This window comes from Triturus cristatus, chromosome 9, assembly GCF_964204655.1.
Source record: "Triturus cristatus chromosome 9, aTriCri1.1, whole genome shotgun sequence".
NCBI lineage: Eukaryota > Metazoa > Chordata > Amphibia > Caudata > Salamandridae > Triturus > Triturus cristatus.
In genome coordinates, this window is record NC_140592.1 from 843003366 (window position 1) to 843017179 (window position 13814).

At 46.4% G+C, this 13814-nt stretch overlaps 2 protein-coding genes across 2 annotated transcripts in view; one reads left to right on the top strand and one right to left on the bottom strand.

Annotated features, from left to right (window-relative positions):
• Nucleotides 1-13814, top strand: part of BAG5 (BAG cochaperone 5) — a 331752-nt gene that overhangs the window by 211318 nt on the left and 106620 nt on the right. The window lies entirely within an intron of this gene.
• Nucleotides 1-13814, bottom strand: part of COA8 (cytochrome c oxidase assembly factor 8) — a 118703-nt gene that overhangs the window by 27098 nt on the left and 77791 nt on the right. Inside the window, exon 4 of the mRNA XM_085626294.1 lies at nt 2074-2164. Coding sequence (XP_085482420.1) covers nt 2074-2164 — 91 coding nt within the window. The remainder of the gene's footprint in view (nt 1-2073; nt 2165-13814) is intronic.

Genomic DNA, 13814 nt, shown 5'->3' on the forward strand with positions numbered 1-13814 from the left:
TAAAAAAATAGTGGGATGTTGTGAGCAATTTCTTTAATCCCCAGATTGCTGAAAGGCTCAGGACCTTTATATAAGCATAAAAGATATTCTGCCTTAGTTACACTTGGTTTAAACATTTTAGAACACATTATTCTGGGTTTATTTACATTATATTTGTTATAGCTATAGTTATTTAATAATAATGTATGTCATGTTTTTGTAATATGCATTATTCTTTCCAATGTACTATGGAATATTATAGCAATATTTTGGACACTGCTCAAATATAATAAAACTATTAAACTGAATAAACAGAAAATCTGAAAAGAATCAGATTCGATTTCAAGTGACCTTGTGTTCAGATGCGCTATTCTCTGGAGTTTCCAAAACAAACAGAAGATAGGAAAAGCTATTTTGTTTGGCAGCTTACCATATCTACAAAGCAGTGAGTGCCTTCATCAGTCCTTGAAAGTCAGTAAGAGAATTTAAGTCTATTAGCAATGTAAGGTGACCAAAAATATGAACAGTAGCAGATAAATTCCACTGTCAGTAATACTTTTTTTTTTAAACAAACTTTATTGCATTTTTCAAAGGCACATATTGCTTTCATGTAATACATAGCTTCAAGCTACTACGTGTTATAGACCGGTACAGGTGGTAATCCTTTCCACAGGTTAAGCATACTGATCGGTTTGTAATGCAATCACAATTTCAACATTGAACATGTAACCCAGTTCCCACCCACCTTAAACTAGACACGGTCATTTGGAGGAATAAGGATGTTAAACATTCTAGATTTGTCAACTTTAAAAGCCAGATTTTCAGCAGGGCACAGTGTAGAAACCACATTCCAAGTTAATAGACAATCTGTTGTGGTGGAGATCCTAGAACGACCACGCGTCATGTAACATTTAGTCTTGCAGGTATCCTATTAACTCCCAACCAACTGTGCCGTGAAGTACTAGCTGTAATATAGGGGCTGAAGGCAGGTTATAAATCTGCTATTTGCAGGGTTTTAAACGACTCTAATAGAAGCATCCCATTCCACAGCTGTAGGCCTTTTACGTAAGCCTCAATATTCCTCATGATGTAGTGCACTACTTTCAGCTTGGCCCCATTTCTCCACCTCTTCATGCCATAAAGAAACCGAAGGAGCAGAATGAGATTTCCAATGCTACGTGAGCTGGCGTCTAGCTAACAGCAACGCCAGGTCGATAAAGCGCAGAGTCACCAAGGCATTTTTGGGCCTAGGAAAAAGGCCAAGGATACAACTACCTAATGTGTGCCAGTATGTCTGTTCTATGAGATCAGATAGAATGGGCGAGATGTGTGTCCAATAGTGAGTCAGCATGGAGCATGCCCATACCATGTGTAATAAATCAGCTTCTTGTGTACGACAGCGCAGGCAGGCTGATGGCATCATTGGGAACATGGCATGTAAACTGTGTGGTGTAAGATGGAAAATTGATCAATTTAAATCGGGAATTGCGAATAAATTTTTCGAGGGTTTTCTATCTAACAAGAAATCCCATTCCTTGTCTTGCAATGGACGTGTGAACTGAGTCAGTAATACTGCAGTATTACATAGGCCTATCCTAAAACTTTTTAATGACGCAGCAAGAATTTTTTGACCATTTTGGTACCAGTTTGTTAATGATGGACAGCCAAAACCTTCATATACAGACCAGTGTGCGTTGCTTATAGTAACCACAATTGGAATAACTATTCATGTAAATATATTACTGAATTAAGAAAGCAGCACACAGAGAATAGGCACAACTTGGGCAGTTATGTAAAACAGAAAAGTAACGTGCTTTAGGACTGTGTTGAGTGGTGTTTGCAGAGAAGCAGGGAACTAGAGCATTGTTGACGGGGGATGAGGCTGGTGGGTTAAGGCTGGGGTAGGGAGTGGGGCAGAAGGGAGATAGGGTTAGAGCGGAGCAAATTCGGAATCAAAGATAACAAAAAGGGCGATTCCTTAGATCCTCATTCAGTGCATCAAAATATAACAAATAACCGCTTTTAATATCACCATTTATGTTTAGTCATTTGCAGCATGCATCACTAAAATTCCAGCATGGGATTAACACTTACCTATTATAATGTGCATGTTTGTAAAAGTTTTTACGTAAAAACTCCTTATAAAAATCCGCCATTTCGTCCACATTCAATATTCTTTTTCGACCTGAAATTAAAAACCAACACACACAGATTACACTTTTAGAATAAAAAGAATTTACGAACACCAAATTACAAAATATGGGTAGTCATGAGCAAGTTTATCTATCTGGGGCACATAAAAAGAGGCAGAATCTCAATAATCACCACAATTTGTATGCAAATTATGTGTGCCAATGTTGTTGTGATGTTCTGCGTCGCATGCAAAGGACAGGAAAACTTTGTATAATAAACTTTTTAAAAAATCACTGTGCCCGCCAGTAAAACAGTGCAAGTCAGCATTCTCTGCAAATACATATATCTTTTTCTATAGAAACCTTGCGTCATAGTATTATGCCAAACATTTTCAACTGGCAGGAAATCTGCTTTGACCTGCAGGTCATGATTTTTTAATCCAAGCAAAACGAACTCCGTATTCCAAAGTTTTTTTTTATAAATGTCTTTATTAGTTTTGTTCTTCCAAACATATAGACCATGTTCATATACAATTACACATCTCATATACAACAGCGGACTCAATGAACATTCAAATAATCTACTTTCCGTATTCCAACGTGCTGCGATTGGTACACTGATTTTGAAATTAAAGAGCGGATGGGGGGGGGGGGGGGGGGGGGGGGGGGGGTCTGTGGTTAAATAGCAGCTACGCTTGATAGGTTCAGGGCAAGCGATATAACTAACATTTAAGTAACCATCTCTAATTCATCACAGCAGGCTCCCTGCAAAGTACTAGTCTGGTAAACAACACCAAGCAGTCTGTTTGGCAGCTGCTGGCGGATGAAGATTAAGAAAAATACTTTATATTCATAGCTGCATAACGATGGATCTGGCAACCTTAAAACTATCCACACAGTAAAGCAATAACTACCTGGAGTTTTGTCTGGAACTCAGAATAAAAGATACAAAGTCAGTATATCTTCCGGAATGTCCCTAGAAGAGGAAATTCTAAGGCGGATTTTGATTGTGAAGTACAAATTTAATGAAAGAACTTGTGGTATGGTTTACATTCCCGCAGACTGGAGGTCATTCTCAACAAAACAGTTCATGAGCATTATGTCCAGGTCACTACAGAAGGAGTAGTTTCTTACCTGTAACTCCAGTTCTGTAGTAGGGGTATCTCTGTTATAGTCATAATCTATGAATAGTCCCGCCCATGTGCGGGAACCCCGGAGCAATCAAAATATCTCTTAAGCTGTCCTGCATTTGCAAACCTGCAAAGACACTTAAGAGACAGACAAAATAATACAGCCTAATAACAATATGGCTGCACTGGCCAGCACTACCTCTGAAGTGAACACAAAAGCCAAAATAAAGTTTAAATGTCATTTTTATTCACATCTGACATGTTCCTTAATTGTATCACACTCCCTTCACCAAAATCCCTTTAAACAATAGAGAGGAAGGGGTGGACAGACAAGCCCTATAGGCTGTCATTATGGGTCTGCTAAAAGGATACCATGCCTTTAAGGAACTCTCCAGAGACCCCCGGTATCCCAGGATGCACAGCCAAAGCAAGTTACTTTCAGTTCTTTTTGAAGGTGTATAACAACAGGCCTGATACTGTCAGGTTACTCCACCGGGGAGGAGGGAGGGTCGTTTATGACTATAACAGAGATACCCCTACTACAGAACTGGAGTTACAGGTAAGAAACTACTCCTTCTGTAGTAGGGGATCTCTGTGTATAGTCATAATCTATGAATAGAATGGCAAGCCAATCCCAACCAACAAACAGCGGAGGAGTAAAACCGAACACCAACAAATTACTGTGCAAACAAATTCCTCAGCGAAGCCTGTCCAACCTGCGCATCTGCCCTAGCATCAGAGTCCAGGCAGTAATGCTTTGTAAACGTATGGACCGACTTCCAGGTGGCAGCCTTACAAATGTCAGCAATTGGAACATTCCGAAGCAAAGCTGTAGTCGATGCTTTGCCCCTAGTCGAATGCGCTGTAGGCTTACCCCCTAACGTCTTATTAGCTTTCTGATAACAGAGCTGAATACAGGACACAATCCATCTGGAGATGGACTGTTTCGAGGTAGCTAGACCAGTTCTCACTGAACCATAATTTACAAACAGTTGATCCGACCTGCGGATGTCTTTTGTCTTATCTAGATAGAATTTCAACACTCTACGCACATCTAGCGAATGCAGAGACCTCTCCGCCGGAGAGGAGGGATGCTGAAAAAATGTAGGCAAAGTTATTATTTGATTTACATGGAAATCAGATATCACTTTAGGCAAAAACTTAGGATGAGTACGCATTACCACTTTAGAAGCATGGAATACAGTATACGGCTCTTGACAACACAGAGCCTGAATCTCACTTACTCTCCTGGCCGATGTAATGGCCACAAGGAAGGCAGCCTTCCAGAACAAATGCTGCCGAGAAGCCTTATGAATAGGCTCAAAAGGCTCCCTCATTAATCTGGACAACACCACGTACAATTCCCATGGTGGAGAAGGTCGTCTAACAGGGGGAAACACCTTACGCAAACCCTCCAAAAAATCTTTAATCACGGGGATTTGAAAAAATGAGGTTTGGGAAGGGCCCTTTCTATACGCAGTCAAAGCTGCGAGATGAACTTTAATAGACTGAAAATTAAGCCCAGATCGAGCTAACTGCAGCAGATAAGGCAAAATAACATCTTCTCTACAGGATGTAGGGTCAATGTCCTTTGCCGTGCACCATAAGCAGAATCTCTTCCACTTATAGGCGTAAGAAGTCCTCGTAGATGGTCTCTTCGCCTCTTTCAAGATCTCCATACAGTCCTGAGGTAGGTTCAAGTGTCCATACTGCACTAGCTCATGAGCCATCCTGCCAAACTCAAGGACGAGAGATTGGGGTGAACCATCTGTCCTCCGAATTTCGTGAGAAGGTCCGGCCGATACGGCAGGTGCCGGTGTGGCAGAACAGACCGGTGAAGAAGGTCGGTGAACCACCATTGCCTCGGCCACTCCGGAGCAATCAGGATCATCCTGGCTCTGGATTGCGACAGTTTGATCAGCACCGCCGGAATCAGGGGAATGGGTGGAAAGGCGTAGAGAAAGCTGTTGGACCAGCTGATCCATAGGGCATTCCCCAATGTCCCTGGTTGGTAGTACCTGGACGCGAAGTCGCGGCATTTGCTGTTTTCTGCCGTAGCGAACAGATCGATATCCGGAGTGCCCCACTCTGCGAAGACGTCTCTTAGCACGTCGTCGTTTAGCACCCACTCGTGATTTTCTTGAACGAGCCTGCTGAGCGCATCGGCTTGGGCATTCTGCACTCCCGGCAGATGGGTTGCCGTGATCGTTAGGTTCCTGGTCACCAGCAAATTCCAGATCGTCTGTGCCTCCCGAGACAGCGTGCGTGAACGGGAGCCCCCCTGCTTGTTGAGGTAATACATGGTAGTAGTATTGTCCGTCTGAACTAGCAGGGAGGTCGTCTTGAAGGAGGGATGGAACGCCTTCAGGGCCAAGTGTACTGCTCGGAGTTCCAAAAAGTTGATGTGGTAAGTAATCTCCGTCTGTGACCATATCCCCTGTAGGAGAGTAGGGTCTGCTTTCTATGTTCACCCCCACTTTTTGCTTTTGCTTTACTGGTTTTCGACTTAGATGTGGCTGTGGGCCTGCTAATCAGACCCACAGCCCTGCTGTTCTCTCTCTAAATTGATACTATGTACTTTAGGTGCATAACCCATTTGGATAGGATCACCTTATTGGCCCCTGTACAGTGTACCTTAGGTACCCAGGGCATAGGTGTACCCTAGGCCTACCAGGGGCTGCAGCATGTATTATGCCACCCCTGGCCTGGCCTTCCATTATGACACAACTGGCTGATCACTCAGCTGGGGCAAGGTCGTGTAATCACTCCTTGCTTAGGTGTAATATTCCCATACCTAACTTACATATAGACACATGTGTACCTATCAGCCATTCCTATGGCAGGCCTTAACAATCCTGGAGGCAGAGTGCTTGGTAACATGTGAGATAGTGCTCTAGCATGAGCTGAGCCTGTCTGCAGCTTTCGGAACCATGTCCTTATAGCTGTTCTATGATATAGCCTACCATATACTCTTAAAGTGCTTTATAATCTTAAACGGTTATGGTAACTATGGTTTGGCTTTATCAAAACATGTCGTGTAAGGTGTCTAACACTTTGGAATAATACCCCCATCCCATTTCTGGGGATGAGGATATTATCCCTCCCTTCTAGAGGGAGAAGACATGTTGTAACCTACTTACCCGGTTAAAGTTAACCAGAGCCCCAGCATCACAAAATGGATGCTGCTGCCACAGACACGAGTCTGACCTCCTGCTGCTGGGAGTGATCCCGGCAAGGGAGGCTTGGACAATAGGTTTCCTGCCTTGGGAGGTGCGAGCACCACCCCAGACAGGCCTTAGTGTATTGGGGCAGGGAGGGATGAAAAGAATGAGACATGCCTGGGGCACACAAGGTGTCCCGTGCATAGTCCAGTTCAAACCGGTGCTGGGGCACTCCAGCCCCAGTCCTGGCACGAAACTGGACAAAGGGAAGGGGGTGTAACCACCCCCCTCCCAGGTCCCACCCATAAGGCGTGACCTAGCAGGCAACCCAGCCCCCCAGATTAGTATAAGAGTGGTAGCTGGGCCCCAGGAGATTAGATTAACAGGCACCATCAAGAGACTACCCTTTGCTTTGCTGAAGTTCTACGAGGGACCGACTGCAGAGCCCGACCAGAGCCTTGACTTCCAGACTTCTTCGACCCTGATCCACATCCACAGCCGAGCTGAGATCCGTGGAGGCGACGAGAGACGTGGGACCAGCTACCTGGGAAAAGTGGCTAGTATCTTCCAGCGCAGCTTCTGAGGCACCCTCGAAGTTGTGCACCGGGGATTGAGAAGCCCCAACTCCAAGCACCATAAATTTGATACTTGTATAGCGCACTACTCACCCGCAAGGGTCTCAAGGCGCTTGTACGAATACCGCTGTGGAACCCATCCTGGCTTTCCCTGTGAGGCGTCCACTCCTGGGCACCCCCAAGGTGGAGGCCAGGCATCCTTAGCGTTGTGGCCGTTGTGGAGATTAAGCAAGCTATTGCCCAGAGTTGCAGAGTGGGACTCCATGATTGGAATAGGCACCGAGGCGAGAATTATCATGTCCGTGGAATTTTTGAGCCCAAGACCTGCTGAGGCAGGGAATTGAACCCTGGTCCCGGGCTAGACCTCTGCATCAGGGTCTGCCACTCTAATCATTGAGCCACACTTCTCCACCATCTGCACCGAAGATCAGCCCCCCACACTCCACGAGTCCTGCGTGGGGCCCTTCTGCATTTTCCTGCTTGCCGCGTCTGTCCGGTTGCTTGCCCGTTGGCTAGTGGCCTTTGTGACGACGCATCCTGAAATCTTCACTGCTGGTTTGGCTCCTCCAGACTGGCTCCCGCTTCCTTGCAAAAGAGAAGCACCCCAGACCTTCCTGGTCTGCACCAGAAGCAAGTCCTCCGTTCTTCGTGGGCTCCGCTTGCCAAGGCTTGGTGAGTCCTAGTTCGACTTAGACGCCGCCGACAGGAAGAGCCTTCGTGGGACAGCTCGCCTCCTGGTCCTGGTCGTCCTCGACGTCTCCTGGTCCCCATGGCTGCAGCGACAAGCTTCACCTTCACCTGCAATCTTCACGACATCGCCTGGTTCCTTCCTGGTTCCACGTGGTCCCTGGCTAGTGACCTTGACTCTGTCCCTTCTGCTTGCAGGTCTCCTCACTTCTTGATCCCAGCCTTGGGATCCACCGGACACTCTTCACTGACTGCCTGTCAGCAACTTTCCTTCAGGCATCCATAGAAGTCCACGACGAAACCCGACACAAGTTCACACCTATGCACCCGCAGCCCGTGGGCTAGGTAACTTGGGTACTTCGGTGCTCACAAGGGTAGTGACTATCCTAGGGTCTAGTTTCCGAGTCTCGACTCTCTAGCTGCTTCAGAAGTGTCCTTAAACTGTTAATTTCTAACTGCTAGTAATTCTATCGACTTTTACGCATTACGCGTGAGTGTTTCCACTCTGCACCTGAATCCCGTGGGCCTCCCACTTCCTAACTGTTGCTAGTGTAGTGTAGCCCCAGCGATTCCCTAGGCCTAGGCCTAGGCCTATCCTATTTCCGTGACAGTGGTCCTTATACCACTTCTTTAGTATATGGTTTGCGTGGCCCCTAGGGCCTAACTGTATTACTTACCTGTGTGACTTAATGTATGCATAAATAAGACTGTGTTGTACTTACCTCTAATCTCATAAAGAGTGCTGAGGGTTTGTCTAGAATAAATACACTTTATTTTATATATATATATCTGTTGTGGTGTCCTTTCATTTGGTATTCAAGGGATTATATATGGCATCACAGCTGGCTTCACATGCCATTCAGAGTTTAGCCTAAGACTGCTCTTGTCCATGCTACCACTAGGATGGCTGGTCTATAAGGTTGACTTTACAACCAATCACCATAAGGGTTGTTTGGACTGATATAAGCTGTACACTAGAACTAGTGACATCATACATCAGGCCAACTTCTCACATCCCCTGAATCTGAAGAGGGCCCGAATGCGCTCCCCAGCCTTGGAGAGACGCATCGGTCACTATGGTCTGGACCGGAATATCCTTGTGAAAGGGAGTCCCCTTGCAGACATTCTCTGAGGACCACCACCATTTCAGAGACTGTACAGCGTGTTGGGACAGATGAATCTTGTCCTCCCAACGCCCCCCGCCTCTGGTCCCACCGATCCTCCAGACATTCCTGCAGAGGCCTCATACGCAGACGTGCATTGGGGGTGAGAAAGATGCAGGAAGCCATCGACCCCAGTAAAGAGGACACCGTCCTCACTGTAGGAGAGTGTGCTGAGAGGAGGTGCAGGGCCTTCCAACGGATAGATATGCGTCTCTCCTCCGAAGGACACAGGCTTGCGTTCAAAGTATTGACAGAGGCCCCCAAGTACTGGAGACACTGCACAGGGATCGGCACTGACTTCGACATGTTGATGTGCAGTCCCAGGCGATGAAGCAAGGCAGCCGTCCTGTTGAAATGACAATGGGCTTCCTGGTACGTGGAAGCTTTGATCAGCCAATCGTCCAGGTATGGATACACAAACACTTTGTTCTTCCGCAAGTGTGCTGCCACCACTGCCATGCACTTGGAGAACGTCCTCGGTGCAGACTTCAGACCAAACGGGAGTACTGTGTAATGGTTGTTGCCTACCAGAAACCTCAGGAACTTGCGATGCTTTTGTGCGATCTGCACATGAAAGTAAGCGTCCTGCAGATCTATGGCGCACAGCCAGTCTCCTCGATGCAACTGAGGGTAAATCTGATGCAGGGACAACATACGGAACTTTTCTCTGCGGATCCACTTGTTTGCTTGACGTAGATCTAGAATAGGCCTGAACTCGTTCTTGTCCTTTTTTCTGACGAGAAAGAACCTGGAGTAAAGACCTTTTCCTTTTTGCCTCAAAGGAACAGTTTCTATCGCCTTCTTCTTTAACAGAATGTCCGCCTCCCACTGGAGCTCTCGCACCATGTAGGGAGAGCGCACTGGTGGAATCTGTGGAGGCGGGCTGGTGAAACGAAGACTGTACCCATTGCAAACAATATTCAGCACCCACTTGTCCTGAGTTATTGTCCTCCACTCTGCCAGGTAGTATTGAATACTTCCCCCCACCGGAGCGGGTAACGGATGAGGGGGAAGTGGAGTGTTGTTTCCGAGCCGCAACCACAATGACAGAGTCCGGGGGAGGGTCCACCCTGAGGAACGCCGGATCCGAATCAGGGGCCCTGTACTTTTTCTGCAACCGTGAGGGAGCAGACTTCACCACGGCAGGTGTCAAGAAGACCTCCATGGCTGGTTCCTCCAAACCTGGAACCAAAGGAAGGCGGGGGCGTGACAAGTGAGCCTTGTGCAATGTCTCAAATATCACAGAGGTAGTGGGAACCGGGACTGCTACTGAGATTCCCAATTTCGCCGCCCCCCTCATCAGTACATCCTGGAAAGTGGCAATATCATCCACCGGCGAGATTCTAGTAGGCGGCGTTTCCGACAACGAGGGGGAAAGCCGTCCATTGCCAGAAGAGTCCGTATACCTCGTGCCTCTGGAACGAGACCTATATCTCCGTCGTCCATGCCTTGTGTGAGTGGACGATCTGTGTCTGCTCCGTGACCTCCGGCGAGATCGAGAGCGTGATCTCAGTCTGCGTGGGGCCTTAGGAATCGCCGGTAGCCGAGGAGACGGCGGGAGCTGTGGCACCGGCGGCGGCGGAGGTGGCGTAGGTCGCTTAGGAGGAGGAAGAGGAGGAGGAGGAGGAGGAGGAGGAGGAGGAGGAGGAGGAGGCAGAGGAGGAGGAGGAGGAGGAGGCTTCTGAGGCAGCGGCTGAGGGAGAGGCTGCGGAGCTCCATCACTCCTTGCAGGAGACCCCGGGCCAGCACTGTCCGGACTCCCGTCCAACCTTCTCCTCTTGGCGGGCCTTTCCCGCGCTGAAGTAAACGAGGGGGAGCGCCCTCTTCTCCTAGATCCACGACTGGAGATCGTAATCACCGAAGAAGTGTTACCAGATGTCCTCGACGTCGAACTGAGCGTCGACCTCGTACGGCGTCTCCTCGCCGTTGACCGCAAATGGCGTCCCCTCGACGTCGAACGGTGGCCCCTCGACGTCGAACGGCGGGTCGACGGAGAGCCTCTTGACGTCGACGTTGAGCGATGTCGCCTCGACGGCGATCTGCGCCTCGACGGCGATCTGTGCCTCGACGGCGATCTGTGCCTCGACGGCGATCTCCTTCGTCTCGACGGCATTCGCCGGTGTCTCGGCGTCGATGTCGTCGGCGTCGATCCATGAGTTGACGGCGAAGGAGACGAGTGGGGCCGCCTCGACGGCGAGCTGCGCTGTCTGCGGGGCTCGGTACGACATCGATGGTGTGTCGACGTCGACCGTGGAATCCTCGACGGCGACCTAGTCCTGGGTCTCGCCGGCCCCTCTCTCGACGTCGAACGTCGAGAACGCCGAGATCCAGACCCCTGGATCGACGGCAAACACACCGGTGCTTTACCTCTCGCCGTCGACGTCGTCGCCTTCGACGTCGAACGCGATCTACCAGCCGGTAGATGTCGTTTCTGCTCTTTTTTCTGCCCGGAGGTCCCTCCAGTGGCTGAAGCATGGGCAGAGGAAGGGGAATGAGATCCTCCATACCCCGAAGTCCCACCTGTCCTCTGCTTCTCCTGTCCCTGAAGGCGAATCTTCTCTCTGTCCCTCAGGGTCCTCTTGGAGAAGGTCTTGCAGATGTCACATGTAGCAGGGACATGCGAAGATGATAAGCAGAGGATACAGACATCATGTGGGTCCGTCTTGGCCATTTTCCTCCCACACTCAGGGCATTTATCAAATAAAGCCATGCTAAGAGTGGGTCAAACTGCACCAAATTGCAGGATGCAGCAGAGGAAGGCTCTAGACGTCGAATGAACAAACTTTTCTATCAAAAAAACCAATTTTTATCCAAAATATCCACCCAAAAGGGTAGAGCTCAAGCTCCAGGGTTCTGCTAGCAGGAGCCGGAAAAAGGAACTGAAAGTAACTTGCTTTGGCTGTGCATCCTGGGATACCGGGGGTCTCTGGAGAGTTCCTTAAAGGCACGGTATCCTTTTAGCAGACACATAATGACAGCCTATAGGGCTTGTTTGTCCACCCCTTCCTCTCTATTGTTTAAAGGGATTTTGGTGAAGGGAGTGTGATACAATAAAGGAACATGTCAGATGTGAATAAAAATGACATTTAAACTTTATTTTGGCTTTTGTGTTCACTTCAGAGGAAGTGCTGGCCAGTGCAGCCATATTGTTATTAGGCTGTATTATTTTGTCTGTCTCTTAAGTGTCTTTGCAAGTTTGCAAATGCAGAACAGCTTAAGAGATATTTTGATTGCTCCGGGGTCCCCGCACATGGGCGGGACTATTCATAGATTATGACTATACACAGAGATCCCCTACTACAGAACACACAATGTCACCTTGTAAATACGAGTCATACCATAAAAATATAATTTGCTTTCCAAAGAAAAATGAGCAACTTTAATTGAGACATTATAAATCAATATTTATATTAAACATCATTTAAGATGGTTGTTTATTATTACACCATAATCATGTTTTTTATTACTCTTCAAAAAACAAACTCCCTTACTTCAAATTCAGTAATCTTACAACTTGAGTCTCACCGTGAAACAACTGCTCTTCCTGAAAAGAACACTAACACACATGCAAACACAGATTTCTGGAAACGGTGGGTGTCACTAATCACCCAGATTCACATGGGCACAGTTCTGTGCCTTTCCTGCTGCCCAATATATCTTTTGATTGACTGTTTAGCTACCTATACATTCCAGACATCTTTTTTTATCTATTTAGTTTGTTTAGATTATCATTAAAACTTGAAATACCCAAAATTAACTTAACAGTTTAAAAAAAAAAAGACTTGTGTATCATCCGTCCTTGCAACTTACAATGTAGGGTGAACTAGGCTAGCACTTCATCATTTTACAAACCTTAGTGAGCATAATCATAATTTCAAATAAAAGACAATTTAATCATACCGACCCTAAAATAAATAATCACTTCCCTCTTTCTTGTATGACCCTAGGCTAACTAAAAAGTAATTTTTCTCTGCGTGTAGAGCGAATATTTGTGCATTTCAATATAAAGAGTATTGTATTCCTCTAAGGAGATAATATACCACAATCAGAAACGTGGCCTTCATTTTATCAGATGACCTCCTTCAATCTCTTAATCTGTTAATCTGTTCACACAACGGCAAGTAGTAATGCATATACCTTTGGCAAGTAGATAATTTACGTACGAGGTCCAGATTTAGTTCCTTTCTTCGTTCTAGCAGTGTCCTTCTCGCTACCATTTTAAACTTGGATTTAGATATATTGTTTACACTTTCATCTGTATCTAGTTCTTAAAAACTTAATATAAATAACTCACTACTCAATTATTCATGGTTTCTAAGAGCTTCATAGAGGCATTATCCGCTGTATTCCTTTCAACCATGAAAAACAAACATTGTGCTTTGGGCAGATTGAATATCTTGTTGTTTTGCTTCACATAGGCAGCCAAAAGGTCACCACACCTCTGTAAACTCATCTGTGTTTGACATTTTAGAACAATGTAATCTGCATGACAAGGTGCTGATAGAGTTGTAGTTTCAAGACATCCTGATGATTCTTTACTTTGCGGAGAGCTAAATCCAATGCTACTACATACTAAATCTGTGGTCCAGGGTCCCCTCACTCAGCCTAGCCAAACTTTGGGCATCCCATGTGTAGCTCAATATATCAGAGAGACTACTTCTTTTGTCCCGCTAGTTCAGCACAACATGCATTTGCGGTACAGTGGTGCTGCTTCCATGGTTGTCAAGATGCTGTGGTTAGTGAGCCATAATGATAGTCAAGTTGCAAAACATTGAGGTCTCTTCTGGAAAATATGTGGTCTTAACAAAAACACATGACAAACACAACAAAATTATCCTGATGAACAGTCAAACTGGGGAAACTGCAAGGATGATTTAAAGAAGGAGCCAGTATTAAATACCAGGTTCAAAGTACAAGGTCATTTTTCTGAACAAAATAATCTAAAAAGAATCTTACCATAAATCATAAAATGAAAGACAGTGGATTG